This window comes from Oratosquilla oratoria, chromosome 7 (genome assembly GCF_046742065.1).
Source record: "Oratosquilla oratoria isolate Oo_2021 chromosome 7, ASM4674206v1, whole genome shotgun sequence".
Taxonomy (NCBI): domain Eukaryota; kingdom Metazoa; phylum Arthropoda; class Malacostraca; order Stomatopoda; family Squillidae; genus Oratosquilla; species Oratosquilla oratoria.
Window position 1 is genome coordinate 82,538,378 of NC_134783.1, and position 27,817 is coordinate 82,566,194.

At 39.9% G+C, this 27,817-nt stretch overlaps 1 protein-coding gene across 3 annotated transcripts in view; it reads left to right on the forward strand.

Moving 5' to 3' along the window:
* The window catches only part of LOC143027236 (SCY1-like protein 2), an 84,307-nt gene that overhangs the window by 20,720 nt on the left and 35,770 nt on the right, over positions 1 to 27,817 (forward strand). For all 3 annotated transcript variants that reach the window (XM_076188466.1, XM_076188469.1, XM_076188467.1), the window contains 6 exons: positions 3,927 to 4,096; positions 4,447 to 4,626; positions 8,881 to 9,030; positions 17,968 to 18,183; positions 22,756 to 22,872; positions 26,635 to 26,777. In XM_076188466.1, coding sequence (XP_076044581.1) covers positions 3,927 to 4,096; positions 4,447 to 4,626; positions 8,881 to 9,030; positions 17,968 to 18,183; positions 22,756 to 22,872; positions 26,635 to 26,777 — 976 coding nt within the window. The remainder of the gene's footprint in view (positions 1 to 3,926; positions 4,097 to 4,446; positions 4,627 to 8,880; positions 9,031 to 17,967; positions 18,184 to 22,755; positions 22,873 to 26,634; positions 26,778 to 27,817) is intronic.

Consider the following 27,817-nt stretch of genomic DNA (forward strand, 5'->3'; position numbering starts at 1 on the left):
CCTTCTCAAACTCTGTCACCAACTTCCTCAATTCCTCCTCTGATCCTGCTACAAGCGCAGTGTCGTCAGCAAACAACAGCTGGCTCACCTCTTCTCCATTTTCCTTAATCATCTCCAACCCCTGACCCACTACCCTTGCATTCACGTCTCGCACCACCCCATCCATGTATAGATTGAACAGCCAGGGTGACATAATACATCTCTGACGAAGTCCCACCTTTACCTCAAACCATTCACTCTCTCCATTTCTAATCCTAACACAAGCTCTACTACTCTTGTAAAAACTCTTGACTGCTCTTAACAGCTTTCCTCCTATCCCATATATCTACAATACCTCCCACAGTGCCTTTATGTCTACCCTGTCATAAGCCTTTTCCAAATCCATAAAAGCCCAAAAAACATCCTTACATTTTCCTATAGCTTTCTCACATATTTGTCTTACCACAAAAATCTGATCTACACAACCCCTACCTGTCCTAAACCCACAGTGTTCCTCACCAATTACTCCCTCTGTTCCTCTCCTAATCCTCTCAATCAAGACCCATCCATAAGCCTTCCCAACTACACTCAACAAGCTGATCCCTCTGAAACTACTACACTCACACTTGTCCCCCTTTCCCTTGTAAAGCGGAACTATACAGGCACTCCTCCAGTCCTCCGGCACTCTACTCTCTCTCAAACAAACATTAAACAACCTCACCAGCCAGTCCACCATCACTGTACCTCCTTTCTTCAGACATTCTGCATGGCATCCATCCAGACCAGGTGCCTTACCTGCTCTCATCATCTTAACAGCTGCTTTCACTTCATCTTTCCCTATTTCTCCTCCATTTTCCTCACTCATCACTCTCATTTTCTTAGCACTTCCCACTGCAACTACCTTTCCCTCCCTATCCTCATCCACATTTAGCAACTCCCTAAAATACTCTGCCTACCTTCCTCTCACTGCCTTCTCTTCCATTATCATCTCTCCATCTGCACCTTTTACCTTTTCTTCTCTACTTGATTCGCCTCCTCTTTCTCTTTTAGTTTCCTTCCAAAACATCTTTTTATTGCTTTCAATTTTTTTTGTCATACTCTTACCCCAATTCACATCTGCTCTCCTCTTTGCTTCCTTTATCTTATGCTTAGCTTCCCTTCTCTTTACTTTGTACCTCTCATATGATTCCCTCATCCTAATTTGTAGCCAATCTATGAATGCCTGCTTCTTCTCTTCTACACCCTTCTTTGGTTCCTCATCCCACCACTCAATACCCTTTCTTCTTTTTCCTCCCGCCCTCCTTGTTTCACACACCATCTTTGCACACCTTATGATTCCCTCCTTGAACCATCCCCATTCCTCCTCCACTCCTAGTTCTACTCTATCCTTTACTCCCTCCCACTCCTCTTTCAGTTTCTTCTTAAACTCACTCTTCTTTTTTCCCCTCATTTAAGCAGTTCACTCTAAGTACCTTCCTACCTTCTGCCCTTTTCCTCTTCCTCCACCTATTCTCCACTCTCATTTTACCTTCCACCAGAAAATGATCTGATATTCCCCCACTCTCTCCCCTTAGAACATGTACATCCTTAACTCTTCCTACCATACTCCTGGTCACCACTATATAGTCCATTAACGCTCTATCTGCCACCCTTCCATCCACCACCCTCTCCCATGTGTACTTATGCTTGACTTTCTTCTTAAACACTGTATTTGCTATCATCAACTTTTTTTCAGGACATGTCTCCCATCATTTCTCCACTGCGATTTTTACCTGGAACTCCATACTTCCTAATCACTCCATCTATTGGTTCATTTCCTACCCTAGCATTAAGGTCTCCCAATACTACTAAACTGACATTTCTCCCTAATCCCTCTATGCACTCATTTATATCTACCCAAAAAGCCTCCCTTTCCTCTACGCTCTTCTCACTACCAGGTCCATACGCACTCACAAAAACCCACATCTCCCTTCCCAGCTTCACCTTCATCCACATCAACCTTGATGAAATCTTCCACTCCACTACCCGCTTACTTATCTCTTCACTTACTAGTATAGCCACCCCTTCTCTCCCTCGTCCTCTCTTCACTCCTGAGTACCTCCCAGCTACACTCCCAAACTCACAGTTGCCCTTTCCTTTCATTTTAGTTTCACTCAAAGCCAGTACATCCATCTTTCTTCTCACAAACATACTGCCTATCTCTTCCCTTTTACTCTCATCTGTACCACATCCATGCACATTAAAAGACCCAAACCTTAGGGTACTGGTTGGAAAACTCCCAGACCCTCTTATGCCTTTTCTTTTCTTTTTAGGAATGTCCCCTTTCGGGGCTACAGGTAGTAGGACTCCTAATCCCATCCCCGTCCTGTTTTTTGTCGCCTTTTACGACTCAAGTGGAAAGACTTGGTGGTAGCATTCTCTTCCCCCACCACAGGGTCGGCAAAAACAGAAAATGAATACTCAGAGAAATGGTACAGGACAGCAACAAGGGGTTGGGGGACAGCATAACGGAGGGACAGTCGTAGTATAAAAGTGTCATCATTTCTCTATGAACAGAGTTTTCCTCTATCATAGAAAAAATGTGTGGCTCTGGTCCATAGGGGCACCCCATATAGACCCTAAATTATCAACTGCATGCTACTTTGCCACAATAACATGCAGCCAATACTACATTTCTTGATGTTGAAGTCCACATCCCACTTCTGACTCCATTTCCAAACCTTGTTTAGATCTTTCTGCAGCGATTCACAATCCTTTTCAGTATTCACTTTCCTCAGTAATTTTGTGTCATCAGCAAAGAAGTTCATGCAACATTCCACATATTCATCCTTGTCATTCACATAAATAGCAAACATTATTGGAGTCAATACTGATCCCTGTGGAACTCTACTAATCACCTCTTCTCAAGTTGAACTTGTTTCTCTTAGCACTACCCTCATTTTCCTTCCATGCAAGAAATCCTCCATCCATTGCAGTAGTTTACCTTGTATCCCTCCTACAACAAATTACAAAACATTATGACAAAAACAAGCTCTGCCGCTGGTCCTGTTCCAGATCATTCCTTTTTGCACAGTCATGCATAGAGTAATGGTATTGTCCTTGCTTTGTGATAAATAGTCACCCATACAAGAGTACAAGTCTTAGCAGCAAAGCTTGTTAATCCATTTTTGTAACAATACACAACTTGTCAGATGGCTTGCCTAAATAAAGACTCAGTGAAATAGATATACTGTACCCCACAAATGCTGTTGGGGGAATGATCAGGTCCTGTTCCAGATTGTTCCTTTTTGTACAGTCATGTGTGGTGCTATGGTATTGTCCTTGCTTTGTGATAAGTAGTCACTCATACAGTGGTTCAAATCCCAGCAGTAGAGCTTATTAACCTCTTACATACAATGATGCCTACATAGGTGTCATGAGGTGCAAGTGGGTATATGAGGATGCTGGCATTGATGTCTTGATTATATTTATTTTGTAGTTGTAACTGATTGATCCCCATATTCTGTGAACTGGCTTGATAATATTTTCTGTGCTTATCAATATTCAGAGTGAAAGAGAACAAGTAATACAGCTGCGACTTTATATTTCATACTGCGAGTATTGTGATGCATCATTAAACCATCGTACATCAGGTAGCTGATGCTGCCTGCAAGAATTCAACTTGTATTGAAGAGGTTAATCCATATATATATATATATATATATATATATATATATATATATATATATATATATATATATATATATATATATATATATATATATATATATATATTGAAACGAACACCCCGGGCTCCTTCGAACGGCTCCGGACAGTGTCGTTCAAGTACAACTTCTAAGATTCGCCAAGTTTTCACCACATTCTTCTTCGATTAAAAGAATATAGGTTATACAGTGAATTGAGTTGGAATGTTACATCTTTGTTCATTAGTATTTAATTGTTTTCAGGTCTGTTTTGGAAAGTTTATAAAGGATACAAGAAATCAACACGTCAAGAAGCAGCAATTTTTGTTTTTGAGAAGCGGCTAATTGAGCGATGGGATAAGAATGAACGGGAGCTTATGCTGGAAAAGCTTCGAAGAGGAATCTCACAGCTGACAAGATTACGTCATCCACAGGTGGAATAACCCTAGATATATGTATTTTTTCATCTGTTAAGTTTGGATTAAGATTTCGTAGTTCAAGAAGGTATACCACCATCTTCCCAAAGAATTTATATATGGGTTGATATATTGATGACTACTAAATTGATTAAAGAAACTGAATATATAGATGTTATTCTAGATGTAAAGAATATATACTAGCAGGTAGAAATACTATTCTGTAGTTATTCATTGTCACTTATTCTTTTATTAGATGTGTGGTTTGAGTGCATACTTTGATTCAGTCACCCCTTTATTTAGGGGAAAAGGCTCTTTGGTATGGATGTAAATCAATAGATTTTGAAATACTTTTTGATATTTTGTAGGTATTGACAGTGCAACATCCCTTGGAGGAATCTCGGGACAGCCTAGCCTTTGCTACTGAGCCAGTCTTTGCTTCTCTTGCCAATGTACTTGGGAACACTGAGAACATGCCTGCACAGCTTCCTTCAGCACTCAACAACTTTAAGCTTTATGATGTAGAAATTAAATATGGACTGATGCAAGTAAGTAATCAAAATATTGAAGTTGTTTACATAACTAGATGTGTGCACAACCTTGTCAGTCTTTTATGTATAATGGTTCTCAAATAGCAGAAGATAAAAAAGTGCAATTTATAATTAGGATGAATTCAGAATTTACCAAAAATTATCTATCAGCAAGAGCATGTGCTGTGTAATGCTGCATTGCTTCTGACCCAGGCAGTGGGTTTGGGGGCACAGATGGCTCTTCATCCACAAGGAGCTTAGATAAAAGGGAAAACATGTGGGTATTGGATAGGTGTAGGATGGGTGAAGGGTGGGTGCATGCCTTGACTGGCCACCTCTTATAAGGATCAAAAGACCTTTTGGTGTATTTACCTAGTTGTATTTTGTGGGAGAATAGCTATGCTCATAGTGATCCACAGTTGTATCTTTCCACATCCAGTTCTTTCTTAAAATCATGTATATTTTTAGCACTCACTGTTTTCTCTCTCAATTTATTTCATGTATCTATTACTCTGTGTGGAAAGCTGTTCTTTTTCAAATCTCTCCTGTAACTGTCGTTCTTAAATTTCTTCTCGTGTCCTCTTGTGTTTCTCCTGTCCCATTTAGGTAGATCATCCCTATCAAGTATTTCCATCATTTTCATAATTCTGTAGATGGTTATCAAATTGCCTCTTTCTCTTCTTTGCTCCAGAGTTAGTAAGTTTAGTTTGTCCAATGTTGGTGCCATCTTTGTCAATGCTCTTTGAATTCTTTCTAGTTTCTTTATGTTTTTTTTGTCCATAGTGACATTGCATATTCTAATTTTGGTCTTATCAGTGTAACTAGTATTCTCTTTACCATTTCCTCATCCATATAGTCAAAGGCCACTTTCATTGATCTTATTAAATCATATGTTTCTCTAACTCTTGTATTTACATGTTTGTCTGGTGTCATGTCATTTGAGATAATTACTCCTAGGTCTCTTTCTGAGTTTACTTTTGTAACTTCCTTAGTTCCAATTTTGTATTGACTGGATATTCTATTTCTACTTTTTCCAAATTCCATTCTACTATATTCACTTCGTTCCTTTTACTTCATTTCCAGACTTTGTCCAGGTCTTCTTGAAAAGATTTGCAATCTTCTTTACTTACTCTCTTCAATAGTTTCGCATCATCTGCAAAGAAGGTTATATAACATTTGATTCCTTCTTCCATGTCGTTTATATAAACAGCAAACATTATTGGAGCCAACACGGAGCCTTGGGGGACTCCGCTTAACATGTTTACCCAATTTGAGTTCTTTTCTCCAAATACCACACTCATTTTTCTTCCTTTCAAGAAGTCTTTCATTCATTCCAATGATTTTCCCTGTATTCCACCTATTGTTTCAATTTTTCTTAGTAGTTTTTGTGTGGTATTTTATCAAAAGCCTTTTGTAGGTCCAGGAAGGCACAGTCTGCCCAGCCATCTTTCTTGTATTATATCTACCAATCTTGAGTAAAAGCATATTAAGTTTGTAATACATGATCTTCATCTTCTAAATCCAAATTGGTTGGGGTTTAGTATTGTTCTCTTCCGAGTGTTTAGTCCATTAATTTTTATAACTCTCGCATATTTTTGCAATTGTGCTTGTAAGGGATACCGGTCTATAATTTGTTGGATTTTCTTTATTTCCTCCCTTATATATTGGTACAATATTAGCATTTTTCCAGTCTTGTGGTACTTTTCCTTCTTTGAGTGAGAAGTCAATTATCTTGTGTATTTTATCTGTGAGTTCATCTATGCATTCTTTTAATATCCAGTTCGCTATTCCGTCTGGCCCATGTGACTTTCTGACATCGAGTTTCCTTATTTGGTCCCTTATTTCTTTCTGTGTCACCATTATTTCTTTCATTTTAGGGGATCCTTCTTGGTGACCATCATCCCACATTTGTGAGCTTTCAATTGTAAATACAGACTTAAAGTGTCTGGTCATTACTTCAGCCATTTCTACATCTTCTGTGTATTCTTTATTTCCTTCATGCAGTTTCACTATTTCATGTTTGTCTTTTAGTTTATCATTTACATATCTGTAAAATAGTTTAGGTTGATCTTTGCATTTTGCTATTATATCTTTTTCATAGTTTCTTTTTTCCTCTCTGTGTATGTCTACATATTCATTTCTCAGTTTGATGTATGTTTGCCATTTAGTCACTTTTTTGTCTCTTTTCCATCTTTTCCAAGCTTTGTCTCTTCTATCTTTAGCATTGCTACACTTTTTATTATACCAGCACTCTAAATGTTCCATTTCTATTCCATCTTTGTTTCATCATTTGCAAATTTTTCCCAACAGGCATTTTGATTTTTTTTTCAAAGTTTTACAAAGTCAGTTTTGTTGTACATTAATCTCCCTTCTCTATGTTTCTCGTTCCTTCTCACAACATTTTGTTCCTCAAGTTCAATCTCTTAGTATGTGGTCACTGTTTCCAATTGGTGTTTTATACCAAGGCTTTTTCCCCCTTACAAGGGAGGTAGCCAAAAAGGAAAAGGCATAAAATCATTCCCACCCATTCCATCCCTGAATACAGTCCACACCCCTGCACCCTCCCTCTCATCTTAGCACTTCCTGGATGATGGGTCATCCCTGCACCTTGTCCATTGTCCTGAGTCAGAAGCAGTGTCGCAAGACACAGCACATCCACAGCAAGGCCGCTTCATTAAATCAGTGACCCTCCCCTCTCCATCCTCCCATGCAGAAAAGGAGAAGACGGGGAGAAATCCCTTTGGGCTGCATCAAATTTTTCTCACACATACTACCTCACCCCCCATCCCCCACCCATTCCACCTCATGCATCACAACATCATCCATATACAACCATTCTCCATTTACCCCTGTCTTCTGTCCTCTCCCATCCTTCCTCAACAGACATTCCCCTCTTTCATAAAGCCCCCTTCACCCCATCCATCCACCTCATCCTAGGATGTCCCCTCATGTTCACTCCCTCCACATCTGCCTTCCATACCTCTTTTACTAGTCTTTCTTCACTCATTCTTTCCATGTGCCCAAACCATCCTAATATAGTTAATTTTTTCCACAATTTCAGGCTCAGAGGTGAATATCAAATCTAGTCTTGATGGTTCTTCATTTTGTCTATATCTAGTATTTTCTTTAACCCATTGAGTCAATGTGTAATCGGTAGTCATATTCAGTGGGACATTGCCCCAGAGTTCCTCTCCACCTCCCATTGTCAATTCTTCCCAATTTATTTCCTTTGCATTAAAGTCACCCATAATTACTATATTTTCTCCATATTTCAGTGTCTTGATTAATTCATTCTTTGTCTCTTCTAGTAATTTTGAGTGTTCGCTATCAGTCCAAGTCTTAGTTTTTGGTGGCACATATACAACTATAAACATTCTACTTTTCATACTGCTATTTTTTATTTTAACCCCTTCCATACGGTGCTGCATATGTAGGCGTCATGATGAGCAAGTGGATACGCTAGGCTGCCATATCGGCGTCTTGATTATATTTATTTTATTTTGCCCGGCGGAATTAAATAATCACTAAACTGTCTTCATCACATTTTCTATTGTTTTAAAAATTAAATTGTGTAAGAGAGAACGATCGATATAAGCGTCGTGGGACCACCCCCCAACCCCAAGAGTTGGGGGCCAAACAGCAGCATTTACCCCTGGCCATCAGCTCTACGCAGATGGATACCTCTAGTTGTAAAGCTTTATGGTCTAATTTTAAATCAATCAATTCATCTGCTAAGTTGTTAATTTCTCAATTCCTTATCGCTCTGCTAATCCTAATATTTCTATCAGTGTCCAAGATTTTATCCATTATTTCCCCTTGCCTCTTATGTGTGTATGTATATATGTAAAAGCATGTCTTAGGTAATGTAAGCTACAGACCAAATTGAATTAGATTTGTGAAAAAATTGAGTTCCAAGAGTGGAAATCATATAGTATGGGCAGTGTTGTGGTTGATGACATCTGTTATATGTAACTCACCACCCCTCACATTTTTCACTTCCTTCCGAAACATACAAGTATTTTTATTGTTCTCAAAAGTCTCCATCAAATAGCTACTTCACCTCACATCCTCTGTCTTTTTTGGTGCCCCTCACATTGCATTTTGTTTCCACTGTGTTTGGTTTATACCTTATTCATTCTTTCCATATGTCCACACTGCATCAGCACTTTATTTATCATATTCATCAGCTTTCTTTCCATCCCTTCCACTCCACCTCACTTCCATATTTGTCACTATCCATTCTTGTAACACCTTTTTTGTTTTCCTTTTCAGTTGAGTGAAGGTCTTGCTTTCTTGCACAACTCTGTCAAGACTGTCCATCGCAATATTTGTCCTGAGAACATCATCTTGAACCACCAAGGCGCTTGGAAGCTTTTTGGCTTTGACTTCTGTACTGCCAACAGTGCAGCAGCTGACCAGCCAGTAAGATAATCTTTGGTTTCAGTCTATATGTTGTAGCGACGAGAGCATTGCTAGCAGAGTTTGGAAGAGTATGTGAGAAGAGAAAGTTGAAAGTAAATGTGGGCAGGAGTGAGGTAATGAGATTACAAGGGGTGAGGGTAGCAGAAAATTAGAGGCAAGTTTAAAGGATGAGAGGCTGGAAGAAGTGGAGAGTTTTAAATATTTAGGATCATATTTATCAGGTTTAGGGGAATTTAAATTGTTATAAGACATAGGTGTCTAGGGAAGAACACAAATAAAAGACTACAAAGGAGGTACAGTGATGGTGGACTGGCTGGTGAGGTTATTTAATGTTTGCTGGAGAGAGGGTAGAGTGCCGGAAGACTGGAGGAGTGCCTGTATAGTTCCACTTTACAAGGGAAAAGGGGACAAGCGTGAATATAGTTTCAGAGGGATTAGCTTGTTAAGTGTAGTTGGGAAGGCTTATGGGAGGATCTTGATTGAAAGGATTAGGAGAGGAACAGAGGGAGTAATTGGTGAGGAATAGTGTGGATTTAGGACGGGTAGAGGTTGTGTAGATCAGATCTTTGTGGTAAGACAAATATGTGAGAAAGCTATAGGAAAGGGGAAGGATATTTTTTGGGCTTTTATGGATCTGGAAAAGGCTTACGATAGGGTAGACAGAAAGGCACTGTGGGAGATTATGCAGATATATGGGATAGGAGGAAAGCTTCTAGGAGCTGTCGAGTTTTTATGAGAGTAGTAGAGCTTGTGTCAGGATTAGAAATGGAGAGAGTGAGTGGTTCGAGGTAAAGGTGGGACTTCGTCAAGGATGCGTTATGTCGCCCTGGCTGTTCAACTTATACATGGATGGGGTAGTGTGAGAGGTAAATGGAAGGGTAGTGGGTCAGGGATTGGAGATGGTTAAAGAAAATGGAGAAAAGTGGGAGGTGAGCCAGCTGTTGTTTGCGGACGACACTGCGCTTGTGGCAGGATCAGAGGAGGGATTGAGGAAGTTGGTGACAGAGTTTGGGAGAGTATGTGATAGAAGAAAGCTAAAGATAAATGTGGGTAAAAGTAAGGTGATGAGATGTACAAGGGGTGAAAGTGGCAGTAGACTGGAAGTGAGCATTAAGGGAGAGCGACTGGAGGAAGTGGATAGTTTTAGATACTTGGGTGCAAATGTGGCAGGAAAAGGTGGAGTGAAGGTGGAGGTAGAATGTAGATTGAGAATAGCGAGTAAATGCCTTGGTGGATTGAAGAGTGTAATGAGGAATAGACATTTAGGAATGGATGCTAAGAGGAGACTGTATGAAGGAGTGATTGTGCCAACAGCACTGTATGGGGCAGAAACATGGAACATAAGAAAGGAAGAGAGAAGGAGTTTGAATGTGTTTGAGATGAGGTGTCTGAGAAGTATGATGGGGGTTACTAGGCTAGATAGAGTGAGAAATGAGGAGGTGAGGAGGAGAACGGGGGTGGAAAGGAAGTTGGGAGATAGGGTTGATGAAAGAGTATTATGATGGTTTGGACACATGGAAAGAATGAGTGAAGAAAGACTAGTAAAAGAGGTATGGAAGGCAGATGTGGAGGGAGTGAACATGAGGGGACGTCCTAGGATGAGGTGGATGGATGGGGTGAAGGGGGCTTTGGGGAAGAGGGGAATGTCTGTTGAGGATGGACAGGAGAGGACAGAAGACAGGGGTGAATGGAGAATGGTTGTACAGGCACACCTCGACTTACGTCATTTCGACTTACGTCGTTTTCGAAGATACGTCGGTTTTCAAAAATAATATGGAAAAAAATTCAAGTTGTCGTTTTACTTGACTTTACGTCGGTCAGCCAATAATGGAATCGCATAAACACCAAAAAACGTTTCAAGCGTTTCAAGCAATTCATGTTACAATAAATAAGAATAAAAGCATGTAAAATTATATAAAGATTCAGTAACTGCTAAAATATATACCATAAAGTAGTATGGCCTAGTCCACTAGAACATGAAATCGCAACGGTACTTCCAATACGTATTTACCGTAAGCGGCGTCTCGACTCCCGCAATTCTTTTGGATTATTATCTGTTTACTGAAGTTTTGTAAATTTTCTCATTAACATTCACTTGTAACTGTAATATTTGCCCCCATGCCTCCTAAGAAAAGTTCTAGTGAAAGTGCTAAGCGTCATGCTATTTCGCTGGAGGACAAAATGGCGATGATAAAATGTCATTGTAATGGTGAAAAAGTTGTATCGATTGCACGATGTTTTGGAGTAAGTCGGACAACTGTATCAACGATTGTGCATAATAAAGACAAGATTTTAACACATGTCACATCTGAAGCCCCATTGATGAAGAACACGATCATCAACAAGAAAAGAGGTAAGATATTTGAAGAAATGGAAAATCTTCTTTCGATTTGGGTTGATAGGAGGAATCGTCAGAATGCGAATCTTAGTCAAGAGCTCATTCAGGAAAAAGCGTTGTCTTTGTTTGAGGACCTAAAGGAAAAATATCCAGATGAGAAAGATGTAGATTTCAAAGCAAGTCCTGGATGGTTTATGAGATATAAAAACAGGAGAAATTATCACTTCCTTAAAAGACAAGGTGAAATCGCATCAGCTGATAAACAAGCAGCAGCGGAATTTCCTGCTACACTGAAGAAAATCATCGAAGAAAACGGGTTACTTCCTGAGCAAATTTTCAACGTAGACGAAACAGGATTATATTGGAAGAAATTACCAGATCGTTCATTTGTTTCCAAGGAAGAGAAAACGATTCCAGGTTACAAGGTCTCAAAAGAACGTGTGACCATAATGTTGGGAGGTAACTGTGCAGGAGATTTTAAATTAAAGCCTCTGTTTGTTTATCATGCACACAACCCCCGTGCCCTGAAGAATATACCCAAAGCATCTCTCCCTGTTATATGGATGGCTAACTCAAAAGCTTGGGTCACTGTTGTTATTTTCGAATATTGGTTTTTCAATAATTTTGTCCCAGCAGCAGAGAAGTATTGTAAGGAGAAGGGGATTCCTTTTAAGGTTTTACTTATCTTAGATAATGCTCCTGGCCACCCACAAAACATCGCAGATTTTCACCCCAACATTACCGTCATATACCTCCCCCCAAACACTACGTCTATTCTCCAGCCAATGGATCAGGGGATAATTGCTATCTTCAAACGTTATTATATGAAGCGTACGCTACGGCAAGCAATAGCTGCAATTGAAATGGATGAGTCTATCACACTTCGCAACTTTTGAACGGGATATGACATCTACAAAGCTTTACAGAATGTAGCAGCAGCATGGAATGATGTTCAGAGCACTGCTATGAATGGTGTATGGAAAAAGCTATGCCCGCAATTTGTGCACGAGTTTAAGGGCTTTGATATTGTTGTTGTCAACAAAGATTTGGTTACAATGAGCAAAGAGCTGGATATGAATTTGGAGGAAGAGGATTTCACAGATTACTGACAAACAAGGATTTGATGGAACTTCAGGAGCAACAAAAGAAAGAAGAAGAAGAGGATGATGAATCTGAGCCACGCCACTTCACCATTAAGAAAATGGAGGAAGCATTTGCACACATCGAAAAAGGTCTTGCTATGTTTGAGGATATGGATCCAAATGCTCAACGCTTTTCCAAGATAATGGGGGCTTGTTATGAAGCTTTTGCTCCTTATAATCTAATCCTTGAAGAAAAGAACAAGAAGATGGTTCAAGGCACTCTTGACCAGTTTTTACGCGTCGATCGACGAGAATCAGCTGATGTTGATGTCGACAATCCCCAGCCATCTACGTCTACAACGTAAACATCAACATATTGTATCTACTGTTTTGGTAAACTGAAAATACATTAAAGTTTTTCACTTATTACAATATGATTATATGTAAGCTTGAAATAGTTTTTATTTCTTTGTTTTTTGTTTTGTTTTACCGTATGTTATTGACAATGCATTCATAGAGTACAGCACCGCGAAATAGCAACGCGTAAACATCGACATAATGTATGTACTGCATTGTTAAATTAAAAATACTTTATTCAATTTTTCACTTATTACAAAATGATTGTAAGCTTAAACTAGTTTTTATTTATTTGTTTTTTGTTTTGTTTCACCGTATGTAATTGACAATGCATTCATAAAGTACAGCAAATTGTACAGGTACTTTTTTATACTTTATTACAAAATGATAAATAAATGTTCTGTTTGGAAACTTAAAATATATTTTTATTAACCTTGTGTAATAAAAAATGCAATCAAAAGTAAAATAAAGTACTGAAAAATGGCTATTGGCAGTTTAGCCTAGGCTACACCAGGCTTACCTAGCCTACTTGTAAGCAAATTCGACTTACGTCGTTTTTCGACTTACGTCGTGTCTCCTGGAACCAATTAACGACGTAAGGTGAGGTGTACCTGTATATGGATGATGATGTGATGCATGAGGTGGAATGGGCGGGGGGGATGGGGGGGTGAGGTAGTAGGTGTGAGCAAATTTTGACACAGCCCGAAGGGATTTCTCCCCATCTTCTCCTTTTATGCATGGGGGGACGGAGAGGGGGGTTCACCGATTTAATGAAGCGGCCTTGCTGTGGATGTGCTGTGTCGTACGACACTGCTTCTGACCCAGGACAGTGGACAAAGTGCAGGGATGACCCGTCATCCAGGAGGTGCTAAGATAAGAGGGAGGGTGGAGGGGTGTGGAGTGTATTCAGGGATGGAATGGGTGGGAATGATTTTATGCCTTTCCCTTTTTGGCTACCTCCCTTGAAAGGGGGAAAAAGCCTTGGTATATGTATGTATGTATGTACAAAGGGGTGATTATGCCCATAACACTGTATGGAGCAAACTTGGAATTGAGAGGAGGCATAATGGGAGAGCCTGAATGTGTTTGAGATGAGGTGGTTAAGTAGTATTGTGTGGATTGAATAAGAAATGAGGAGATGAGGCATAGAATGGGTGGAGTGGAGAGCTGGCAGATAGGGTTGATCAAAGAGTACTGGGATGATTTGGACAGGAAAGAATAGGTGATGAAAGACTAGCAAAAATAAAGTGGGGAAAGCAGGGATCAATGGAGTGAATTTAAGGGGAAGACTGAGAATAAAGTGGATAGATGGGGTGAAAAGGGTGTTGAATGCAAGGGGAATGTCTGTCAAGCAGGGAATGGGGAAGACAAGAGATAGATGTGAGCAGAGAGTGGTCATGAATGGAGAAGTAAATGGTGTGATCTGCAGGGATTTTTCTTATCTGGTCTATAGTTTCTTGAATGGATGAGCAGGGTGGGTGGGTGTACACTGTAAAGAAGTGGTGGGAGTAAAACAGCTCTGGCTGTGGAGACACTGTCTTACTGCATTGCCTTTGACCCAAACTGTGTGGTAGGGGCTAGGAATGACCCTTTACCCACAAGATACTGAGATGGGAGGGGTAATGAATGAATGAATGGATGTTAGGGTGGGTGTATGCTTTGACTCAGCTGCCTCCCATTTTATAAGTGGGAAAAGGCCTGTATATACAGTACCATACAAAAGTGATGGCTGGGTGAGGCGGGAGGACAAGAATTTTGCCTGTTTTATAACCATACCCATGGGAGATTGTATTGAATTTGGACAAAAGTGATGGCTGGGCTGTGTGTAGTGTAGGATAGTCTGAGTCACGTGGTAGCACAAAATGGCGGTTAGTGTGCATCTAGCTGCTGTGGGAAGAGGATTGCTGTGGTGAGTGCTCGTTGAATTTTCTTTCCGATGCGTTGCATTTTTACCACTCCAGGCATCCCTACAACGGTGATATGAACTCTAGGAGGGAATATTCACATGAAGCAGTTGCTCAGATAATTGCTTTAAAGGAATCTGGCCTGCAAACCAAGCAAATAGTGCAGCAAATTGGTGCCAGTGAGAGAACAGTGTGCTGGTGGGTTGCCAGATTTTATGAGGAGGGAGGGAACAACCTGCCATCTTCAAAACCAAGGTCTGGTAGGCCTAAGAAGACTTCGGGTTGGGCCCACAATATTTTGAAACATAATTTGGAGTCTACTCCAAGAACCACAGCCAGGAAAATAAAGCAGGAAAACTCAGATCTGTTTGGTGGTGTGTCTGTGAGGACAGTATGCCACTGCATCAAGGACCTGAATTACAAGAGGTGCCACCCTGTGAAGAAATCCAACATGGCCAAGTGGGTCAATTTCACCAAGAAATATTGAGATTGGGGTCAGGATGACTGGATGAAGGGGCTGTGGAGTGACGAAAGTAACTTTACTATTGTGGATGGGTGGAGCGGCAATGTGTACAGTTGGGAGAGTGACCCACTCGACCCACACTACACACAGGGTACCGTTAAGTTCCTGGGCTGGCTTATGTTTTGGGGTGCTTTTAGTGGATTTGGCAAGAGTGAATTAGTGTTGGTGTCTAAGTGGTTGAGTGAAAGTGTTAATAAGTTTTCATATCTTGAATTACTGTGCTATGGAAAAATGCCAGGCTGAAATCTTTCAGCAAGATGGTCCAACCTCTCACACGGCTAAGATTGTGACGGAGTGGTTGGATGATTGTTGTGTTGAACATATTAAAGATTGGCCTGGACAAAGCCCATATCTTAACCCAATTGAGAACCTTTGGGCCCTAGTAGAAACCGATTTGCAAGGAAAGGATGTGTCCACTTATGAGAAATTAGAGAAAGAGGTGAGAACTAGTTGGGATAGAATATCTTTGGAAACGTGTTGAAACTTAGTCCGTTCATTGCCTGAGCATCTTCAGAAGGTACTCTTTAGGAAAGGAAGAGCAATTGATTGTTAAACATGAATAAAATTTGATTCTGACCACTGTGCTTCCTCTCGACAGGTGCCCGGCCATCACTTTTGTCCGATACTGTATGTATATACCCTCCTTAAATCTTCCGCACTGTCAGCTGTATGCTAGAGCTCGACGTAAATATGGGCTTGCTGGCAAGCCCATGCCAAATCTTTTAGGGGATGACGCAGATGTAGCTGGACTAGTTAAATTTTTAAAAGAAATTAATTTGTTTTATAAGCTCTAACTTTTATGTAAATATTATCTAGATCTTACTTTATTTTATGTATTCGTTAATTCACTATCATCATATATATGAATTTAATTTTTTCAAATTTGTAAATTCATTTTGGTTTTTATCCATTCAAATTTTTAAATTCATTTTGGTTTTTATTCATTCAAATTTTCTAAATTCATTTTGATTTTATTCATTCAAATTTTTAAATTCATTTTGATTTTTATTCATATGCATAGTCTTACTATGCAACTTATCTTTATTTTAAATTCATTCCATTAACATCTCATTAATTTCAATTTTCATAAATTCATTGTGGCGCTGAATGATCATTTTGGTCCCAGTGCCTGGCCGTCAGCCAAAAACTCATAAAATCAATCAATCAATCAATCCTTAAATCTTCCTTTTACCACCTCTGTAGCTTCCTCTTCAATGAAATATTGTATTTAAGGATAGAAGAGCTGGTAATTGCTGATGAAATACTAATCTTATCATTTAAATCTTAGGGATGTATGTGCCATGTTTGATAGTTGGTAGAGTTCAAACAATGATGTAAGGAGACAGAATAATTGCATTTTTTATTCTTTTTCTGGTTATATTAATTTGTTTATGTATTTGTATTAGCCTTATGGTTTATGTCTTAATACCCCTGTCTGAGGTATTATCTACATGTTATAATGAGGTTAAAATCATCTCATTAGCATGCATCTGATACTTTAGGGTCCATATGGGGTGACCTTATGGTCCAGAGCCACACATCATTTTGTCTGTGATAGAGGAAGTCCCTGTTCATAGAGAAATGATGCTACTTTATTGTACTACGACTGTCCCTCCATTATCCTGTCCCCCCACTCTTGATACTTTCCTGTACCACTTCTCTGAATATACATTTCCTTTTTCACCAAACCCTGTGGTAGGGAAGAAAGAATACTGCCATTGGCTGTTCCCACTTGAATTGTAAAAGGTGACAAAAATGGGATGAGGTTAGGACTAGGCAACCTACTCTTTGTAGCCCCAATGGGGACATTCCTGAAAAAAAAAAAAAAAAAAAAAGGCATAAGAGGGTCTGGGAGGAGCTTTGCAATCAGAACCCTAAGGTTTGGTCTTTTAGACATTTGGAAATGGATATTAAGAGGAGGTTGTATGAAGGAGTGATCGTGCCAACAGCACTATATTAGGCAGAAACATGGAACATAAGAGAGGAAGAGTTTAAATGTGCTTGAGATGAAATGCCTGAGAAGTAGGGGTTACCATGTTGGACAGAGTGAGAAACAAGGAGGTGGGGAGGAGAGTAGGGTTGGGAAAGGAGTTGGGAGATAGGGTTGATGAAAGAGTATTGGGATGATTTCTACACATGAAAAGAATGAGTGAAGAAAGATTATTAAAAGAAGTATGAAAGGCAGAGATGAATAGAGTGAACATGGTGGCACCACCAAAGTTGAGATGGTTGGATGGGGTAAAAGGGACATTGGGAAAGGGGGATGTCTGTTGAGGAAAGAAGGGAGAAGACAGAAGATAGGGGTGAATAGAGATTGGTTGGGTATGGATGATGCTGTGATGCATGGGAGTTGGTGGGGGATGGGGTTAAGGGAGTATTGTGAATGATATTCTGATACAGCTCAAAGGGAATTCTCCCTATCTTCTCTTGTTCTGCATGAGGGGACAGAGAGGGGGATTATTGATTAAATGAAGCAGCCGTGGTGTGGATGTGATGTGTTTTGCTGCATTATTTCTGATCTAGGCCAGTGGGTGAGATGTAGGGATGACCTGTCATCCAGGAGGAGCCAAGAAAAGAGGGAGGGAGGGGTGGTGAATGGGAGTGGAGTATGTGGGGATGAAATGGGTGGGAGTGGATTTATGCCTTTGACTTTGGTTACCTCCCTTGTAAGGGGGGAAAAGCCCTTGGTATATGTATATATGTATATTTATGTGTTTTTATTTTTCTTGACAGCCTTATTGGTCTTTTGAGGAATACAACTCTGGTATGCATCCATATTGTCAGCCCAACCTGGACTACCTCTCCCCAGAATATGCACTAACTCATACACTAGACCCAAGTGCAGATATGTTCTCTCTGGGTGTAGTTATCTACTCCATTTTCAATGATGGCCATCCAATATTCCATAATTCTCAGAACTTTAGTACATTCAAAAGAAATTCATGTGAGGTGAGTATTTACTTTTTTTTTCTCTAGTTTTTGAGGACTGAAGTTCATTATATTATCATGTAACTTAAGCTTGCATTTTGGAATTTCAGACTGACTGTAGTGCATTGATTAATAGCAAATTGAAAATTTTAGTGTTTTGGTTCTCAGGAATTGTGATGAATGTAGTTACTTATAGCAGTTGTTCACTACAGAGGCCACACCTTAATTTAGGGATAGGAGGTAATTGGAAAATCTTAAATGGTCTGAAGACAACTGTAGCACAAAGTCCAAAGTACTGATATTGTTAGAGTAGCATAGGAAAAAATTGCATACTGAGAAACTATTCAGAAATTGTAAGGAAAAATGACAAGGTTATAGGAAGAGGGATGCTGTGGTGTGTATAATGTTCATGTAGATATGTACACAAACATATATTTACACACCATAGAAGAGATGGTTGTACCCCTTTTTGTTCAGCTTTTATGCCTTTGTCTTTTGGCTACCTCCCGTGTAACGGGGAAAAAGCCTTTGGTATATGTATGTTTGTTTTTATATTCAAACATTACTGTATCCATTTTCTCTATGTATTTATATTCTGAGAAGTATGATAGGGGTTACTAGGCTGGATACAGTGAGAAATGAGGAGGTGAGGAGGACAATGGGGATGGAAAGGGAGTTAGGAGATAGGGTGGATGAAAGAGTATTGGGATGGTTTGGATACATGGAAAGAGAAGGGAAGTTAAGCATAAGATAAAGGTGGCAAAGAGGGGAGCAGATGTGAAATGGGGTAAGAACATGACAGAAAATTTTGAAAGTAACAAAAAGATGTCTTGGAAAGAAATTAAGAGGAAGAGGGGGTGAATCAAGTAGAGAAGAAAAGGTAAAAGGTGCAGATGGAGAGATGATAATGGAAGAGAAGGCAGTGAGAGGGAGGTGGGCTGAGTATTTTAGGGAGTTGCTAAATGTGAAGGAGGATAGGGAGGGAAAGGTAGTTGCAGTGGGAAGTGCCAAGAAAATGAGAGTGATGAGTGAGGAAAATGGAGGAGAAATAGGGAAAGATGAAGTGAAAGCAGCTGTTAAGATGATGAGAGCAGGTAAGGCACCTGGGTTGGATGGATGTCATGCAGAGTGTCTGAAAAAGGGAGATACAGTGATGGTGGACTGGGCAGTGAGGTTTTTAATGTTTGTTTAAGAGAGGGTAGAGTGCCGGAGGACTGGAGGCGTGCCTGTATAGTTCCACTTTACAAGAAAAAGGGGGACAAGTGTAAGTGTAGTAGTTTCAGAGGGATCAGCTTGTTGAGTGTGGTTGGGAAGGCTTATGGGAGGGTCTTGATTGAGAGGATTAGGAGAGGAAGAGAGGGAGTAATTGATGAGGAACAGTGGTTTTTTGACAGGTAGGAGTTGTGTAGATCAGATCTTTGTGGTAAGACAGATATGTGAGAAAGCCATAGGAAAATGTAAGGATGTTTTTTGGGCTTTTATGGATCTGGAAAAGGTTTATGACAGGGTAGACAGGAAGGCACTGTGGAAGGTATTGCAGATATATGGGATAGGAGGAAAGCTGTTAAGAGCAGTTGGGAGTTTTTACGGTAGTAGTAGAGCTTGTGTTAGGATTAGAAATGGAGAGAGTGAATGGTTTGAGGTAAAGGTGGGACTTCGTCAGGGATGTGTTATGTCACCCTGGCTGTTCAATCTATACATGGATGGGTTGGTGTATGAGGTGAATGCAAGGGTAGTGGGTCAGGGATTGGAGATGATTAAAGAAAATGGAGAAAGGGAGGTGAGCCAGTTGCTGTTTGCTGACGACACTGTGCTTGTAGCAGGATCAGAGGAGGGATTGAGGAAGCTAGTAACAGAGTTTGGGAAGGTGTGTGAAAGAAGGAAACTGAAGATAAGTGTGGGCAAAAGTAAGGTGATGAGATGTACAAGGGGAGAGAGTGGCAGCAGGCTGGAAGCAAGCATTAAGGGAGAGAGACTGAAGGAAGTGGATAGTTTTAGATATAAAGAGGTGTGGAAGGCAGAGGTGGAAGGAGTGAATATGAGGGAGCATCCTAGAATGAGATGGGTAGATGGGGTAAAAGGGGCATTACAGAAGAGAGGAATGTCTGTTGAGGAAGGATGGGAGAGGACAGAAGATAGGGGTGAATGGAGAAGGGTTGTGTATGGATGATGCTGTGATGCATGAAGGGGTGGGGGATGGGGGATGAGGGAGTATGTATGAGAAATAAATTGACGCAGCCCAAAGGGATTTCTCCCCGTCTTCTCCTTTTCTGCATGAGGGGATGGAGAGGGGGGTCGCCGAATTAATGAAGCGGCATTGCTGTGGATGTGCTGTCTTGTAACAATGCTTCTGACCCAGGGTAGAGGACAGGATGCAGGGATTACCTGTCATCTAGGAGGTGCCAAGATGAGAGAGAGGGAAGAGGGTGGAGGGGAGTGGAGTGTGTAGGGGGTGGAGTGGGTGGGAGTGGTTTCTATACATTTTTCTTTTTTGGCTACCTCCCGTGTAAGGGGAAAAAGAGCCTTTGGTATATGTATGTATAGCCTATTAATATACAATGATAATACATGTTACACTTGAGCATGTATTGAAGAACTGATGCAAATACATTTGAAGTCTGATGTATGAAACATAAGTCTAACATTTTTACCCATATGTAATTAAGATTAGAATACAACCATATCAGCTAATGACTGTTTAGTCGGATCATAACCTGGTTCTTATCAACAACCACCAGTGTGTAGATATGTATATATAATATACACCAAAGGTCCTTTCCTCCCTACAAGGGGGGGATTGTTGAATCAACACACACTGATTTCCTATATATCCATATACCAAAATACCAAGAGACTTTTTTCCCTCTTTTAAAGGGTGTGGTCAGTTCCAAGTATGTACCTTTGTAACATCCAACCCACACCCTTCCAAAAACCCATTTGTTGTCCCTCCCATCTTAGCATCTCATATGTAGAGGGTCATCCATTTCCTAGCCACCCTGCTTGAGTCTGTGGCAATGCAATGAGACACAGCCCCTCCACAGTGGGGCTCAACAGCTTGAGCTGGTTTATCCCCACTTCTTCATTATGCAGTGATCCCCGCACTCAAACCACTCTCCAGTCACTACAATCTTTCACACTTCTTGGTTTGACAGACATTCCTCTTATAATCAATGCCTTCTTTACCCTATCCATCCACCTCATTCTTGGTCTTCCCTTTAAGTCACTTCCATCAACTAATGCACTTTACAGTTCTCATTCTTGCTGTATGCCCAAACTGTTTAAACATTCTTTGCTCAGTCCTATATGCCAGGTCTTTTCCTACCTTAATTTTCCACCTTACCTCCATATTCCTCACTCTGTCCATCCTTGTAACCCCTCACCATACTTCTGAGGTACTTAAATTCCAACATGATTAGGCTTTTTTCCCTCTGCCTGCAAATTCAGTCTCTTCTTTATACAGTGTTATGGGCACAATCACTCCATTGTACATTCCTCTCTTTGCATCCATCTCAAGACATCTATTTCTCAACACTTGTTATTCCCTCAAGATGTTTACTTACTTCACTTTCACCCCTACTTCATTATGCTCTACATGTGACTTCAAATATATAAATCCCTCCACTCCCTCCTTTAGTTTCTTCAAAATCAAAACCCAGTTAATTCCCTTCTCATCTCAACATCTTGTGGATGAAAAGTCATCCCTAACTATTATGCCACTTGGGTCAAGGGCAGTGCAGCAAGGCTCAGCTCTTCTATTGCAGAGCTAACAATCAGGACTGGTTTACCTCCACTGGTTGATTATATGGCAGACAAAAGTATGCATTATAGAAAATATTTTTTGGGGTGAGGGAGTACATGTGAAAAATAAATTGATGCAGCCCAAAGGGATTTATCCCTGTCTTCTTCATTTCTGCAAGAGGGGATGGAGAAGGGGTCACAAATTTAATGAAGTGGCCTTGCTGTGGATGTATTTACCTAGTTGTATTTTGCAGGAAGGGGAGCCACGCTCGTGGTGTCCCGCCTTTGTATCTCGCAGTGTCTAGTTTGCTCTTAAACTCATGAATGGTTTTTGCGCACACTATTTCATTGTTCAGTTTGTTCTAAGTGTCCACCACTCTATGTGGAAAACTGTTTTTCTTCAGATATCTTCTGTAGCTATGTTTTTTTATTTTCTTTCCATGTCCTCTTGTGCTTTTCTTGTCCCAGTTTAACAAGTCCTCTCTATCGAGTATTTCTGTGTCTTTCATGATTCTGTAGATGGTCAATAGGTCACCTTTCTCTCTTCTTTGCTCCAGAGTGCTGTGTCTTGCAACACTTCTTCTGACCCAGGGCAGTGGGCAAGTTGCAGGGACTACCCATTATCCAGGAGAGCCAGGATAAGAGGGAGGGAGGGAGTGGGGTGGATTGGAGTGGAGTATGTGAGGATGGAATGGGTGGGAGTGGATTTTATGCCTTTGTTTTTTGGCTACCTCCCTTGTAAGGGGGAAAAAGCCTTTGGTATGTGTATGTATGTATTTTTGATGGGTATTGTAGTAATGATACTTCATAATTCCTTTTTTGAAATTAATAATAATAATTTCCTAATTTTGATAGCTGAAGAATAACCATTCCATTGTGATGGAAAACATCCCAAATGAGTTGCAAGAAAAAGCCCGTCTTCTTCTACACTCTACACCACAGCTCCGACCTGATGCACTGCAGTTTTCGAAAGTAAGATCCCAGATATGTTTTTCTCTCTTGTTACTCTATCCATAGATTTTAGAAAAGCTTAACCTCTTCCATATGATGAAGGTTACATAGGTGTCATGAGGCACAAGTGGGTATATGAGGATGTCAATGTTGGCATCTTGATTATATTAATTTGGTAGTTGTAGCTGAGTGACCCCCGAATTCTGTGAACTGACTTGATCACGGTTTCTATGTTTATTATTATTCAGTGAAAGAGAATGAGTAATACAACAGTGACTATATTTTATAACGCGAGTATTGTGATGCATCAATCATCGTATCTCAGGCATCTGATGCTGCTTGCGAGAATTTGATTCGTATTGAAAATGTTGATAAGCCATATTTTGATATATGTAAAAGGGTGTAAACCTCTAAACTTGAAAATTTTCCTGCTTGTCTAGCTTTGGAAGACACCTAAAGTTGCATTTGTGTTTACTGTTGATGGGAAATGGTAGGAAAATGACTGTGATGGAAGAAAATGATGAGCCTATAGCAAATGAGAAGATAGGAGAAATAGCATTTAAAGAGAGAGGCAGCTAGGGTGGGGTAACTAGTGAGATTATTCAATGTGTGTCTCTGGTAAGTGTGCTCTGAAATAGGGGGAAGTCCATTAAAAGCAATCAAAAAGTTTTGCACAAGTGAAGAACTAATATACAAATTTTAATAGATATACCTTTTATGGCAGTGATTATTGTTATTATATGGGAAGATTGCAAGTTTAGTAAGGATACATAATTCTTTCTTTAGAACTTTATACTTTTTTTATTTGTATATTTGCACTTGTAGTAGGATCAGAGGGATTAAGGAAGATAGTGATGGAGTTTGGGAGGGTGTGTGAAAGAAGGAAGTTGAAGGTAGATGTGGGTAAAAGTAAGGTGATGAGATGTTCAAGGGAGAGGATGGCAGCAAATTGGAAGTGAATATTAAGGGAGAGACGCTGGAGGAAGTGAATAGCTTTAGACACTTGGGTGCAAATGTGGGGGGAAAGGGAGGAGTGGATGTGGAGGTAGAATGTAGGTTGAGAAGCAAGTAAATGCTTTTGTAGTGCCACCTCTGACATCCAAAATGTGTAGTGCCTGAATGACTACTATGATTACATCAATGAATGGATGGGCAAGATGTATAGTATGCCTTCATAAAATTGTGTTCAATCAAGAGCACCACATATGATGATGACAAAGCCAAATACAACGTGATTGGGAAATCCTACGTTAAATAGGATTATTTTGATTAGTAATCGCTGCCACCATCCCAACCACTGTATATATATATATATATATATATATATATATATATATATATATATATATATATATATATATATATATATGTGTATGACTATGTGAGGTTCATGAGTGAACATATGATTTCAATCCATTCCCCTCTTTTTAGGCTGTTTAAGTGTTACTTTATATACATGAAATTCAGGATAGGTGAATTAAAGGAAATTTCAAGTTTACAACAAGTTGATTTACTGATTTAAGAGATCATTTTGTTATTACAATGTACATTTACCAATTCAAAATAAAAGAAACACAATTCATTGCAAAATGAACATAGTATATATGTCATGGGATTCAGATATATAATGCTTCCCCACCATACAAGAATGTGACAAAGACTTGGTGGTAGAAATATAACGCTTCCATGCCATACAAGAATGTTTGTATCTTTTCCTTTAAGATTCCTATCCACTCTTATTTTAATTTGAATTGCTAAAAAAAAAAAATTAATCAAACCTTATCCTGGATTATTATTTATGAACAATATATGAGATATAGAAAGGTAGTGGATAAAAAACAAAGGGGGTATAAATTCAATGCTTTATTGGTGTGAAATGAACATGTGGGTCTTATGCCTGTAACTGTTGGGCCACCTTCTTGAATATCACTTTACACCTAATCTAACCTAACTCATATCCTAACCTAATCACATAATTTTTCTTTATTGTTGGGAGAGAACACTCTTGGCCACAATCCCTTTCATACACAATCGCTTACTAATTCCTATAGCCTATTATAAAAGATTCTTTCAATCACCATGCTCGATCGATCCTTGTATATGTTATTTGTCTGTGTACTCCCTCCACCCCATTACAAGGATACCTCACATTGCGACACCCCGATGCATGACAATTTGCTCTTATGACATTTGAAAATGTAGTGAACACCTTGGAGGTACAAAAAAAAAAAAAAAAAAAAAAAAAAAAAAACGTCAACCAAAAATTTTTAAAAGCCAGTGTTGACCCTCCACATTGCCACCCATGATGCGAGGCCACAGTACGTACCACACGAATATACAGAAGAACTGGAAATGGCTGAAATTATGAACAACCACTTCAAATCAGTATTCACAATAGAAAACTCGCCTAACTGTGAGGAAATAGAGAGATATCCCCCTCAATGAAAGAAATAATTATAACACAGAAGGAAATCATCGACCAAATCAAAACCCTTGATGTCAGAAAATCACATGGTCTAGATGGAATTGCAAATTAGATACTGAAAGAATGCATGGAGGAATTAACAGATAAAGTGTACAATAAAATTGAATTCCCACTTCAAGAAAGAAAGGTGCCACAGGACTGGAAGAATGCAAACATTGTACCAATTTATAAGGGAGGAAACAGGGAAGATCCATCAAATTACAGACCGGTCTTCCTGACAAGCTCAGTAGCAAAAATTTGCGAAAAGGTAATCAAAAATAGATGGGTTAAACATTTGGAAGAAAAAACTACTGAATCCAAATAAATTTGGATTAAGACAAGGAAGGTCATGTACAACAAACTTGATCTGCTTCTATTCGAGATTAATAGATATAATACAAGAGAGAGATGGTTGGGCAGACTGTGCCTTTCTGGACCTACAAAAGGCATTTGATAAGGTACCACACAAGAAACTAATAAGGAAACAATAGGTGGCATCAGGGGAAAGTTATTGGAATGGATGAAAGACTTCCTGACTGGGAGGAAAATGAGAGTACCGTATTTTTCGGACCATAAGGCGTGGGCAAAATCCTTAAAATTGGCCAAAATTGGGTGGTGTGCCTTATCGTGAGGTGCGCCTATTGTGTGGCTTCAGTGCAAAAAAATGCCTCGGACAGTGACGTACTATTTTGACACGTTTAGTAGCTAGCCTGCCGACGGCGACAGTGCATTGGCCTAGCAAAAGTTACAACCAAGTTATAACCAAGATGCATGTATCTTGACAAGAAAATTGCGAAAACTTCGACAATTTTCGAGTCCATGTGGAAGACATGTGAATGGAGTGAACATGAAGGGTGACCAAGGATGAGATGATGGATAGGGTAAAGGGGGCATTGGGAAAGGGGGATAGCTGTTGAGGAAGGAAAAGTAAAGACAGAAGATATGAGTGGAGAATGGTTGTGTATGGTTGATGCTGTGATGCATAGAAGGGAGTGGGTGGGGGATGGGGAGGGGTTAGAGAGTGCATGTGAATGATGTTCTGACACAGCCTGAAGGGATTTCTCCCTGTCTTCTCTTTTTCTGCATGAGGGGACGGAGGGGGGATCGCCGATTAAATGAAGCAGCCTTGCTATGGATATACTATGTCTTGCTGCAGGGATGACCCATCATTCAGGAGGAGCCAAGAAAAGTGGGAGGGAGGGATGAATGGGAGAAGAGTGTGTGGGGATGAAATCGGTTGGAGTGGATTTATGCCTTTTGGCTTTGACCCTTGGTATATGTATATCTATGTATGTTATTTGTATTTTATGTTTTTGCAGATCTCGTATTTTGATGATGTTGGAGTGAAAACCTTGAGTTATCTTGATCAAATGTTCCAGTGGGACAATCTTCAAAAGTCTCAGTTTTATAAAGGCTTGCCACAGATCATTCCTCAGCTTCCACATAGAGTTGTCTTGCTAAGGTTTGTCACTTTAATGTCTTGATTGAAATAATTTAATTTCTTTAGTATTCATAAGAAATTTTATCATTTTAGCAATTAAAATCAATGATAGTGTTAATCCCAGTTGGAGGTAATATTTTCTTCATGAGGGTGGAATATTACAAGGAAGTTCACCCTTGCTGATAAAAGGGATATTGCCGAGAACAAAACCTTCAAAGGAACCAAGTTTATTCTCTTGGGCAAACAGTTCCTCCATTGTCCCAGGTCTCTCTTGTAAAAGGTTAACTAGGTACTTTAATGAAATTTATCAATCCTGGGACTAAGGATGGGTACTTGAAAGTGGTGGTCCTATAAGATATACAGGAGGATCATCTTACTGTCCATCTTCAAAAGCCATTGTATCTGGAATACTTTATTTTTTGACTAGGCCCAATATCTGTGTCAGCTTCAACTGTATTTTATTCACAGACAACAAATAACAGCTTCCCTCCCTATTCTGCTGTAAACTGGTGACATATAGATAGTATCACAATATTTTATTACACCATTCCCACCCACTGTGAGGCAGTGGATTTCCAGTCCATGAAACTCAAGGCAGCAGATGTTGCCTAGAGATTCCTTAAATCTTCATTAAAGCATCTGGTATTAACCAGAACTTAATTCTTCAAATTGCTACATTTTTCCTGTTGGGCATAATGTGGGTGATAGCAGATGACCTGGTTTGCTAACACTATAGTTAACCTGTGATATTAACCCCTTGAGTACCGGATGTGTGTTTTGTGACACCTGCGTGTCACGGCTGAGTGCACCTGCCAGGAACCAAGCGTGCTCCTTGTGACATGCACTTGTCACAGTTATAAGCTGTGTGTATTGAGGGCTCTCAAGGCCTCGGTTTCTGGGTTATTTCTACCCACGTGGTGGCAAGTGTCTGTGTTTACAAACATAAGGCTCCAGCCATTTGTGGGACGGTTTGAAACGTTTGTTTATGGAAGGTTGACGGGTCGGTAACGAAGGGGTTAACACTAACAGTCCCTACAATCCCTACACAACACAGTATACTT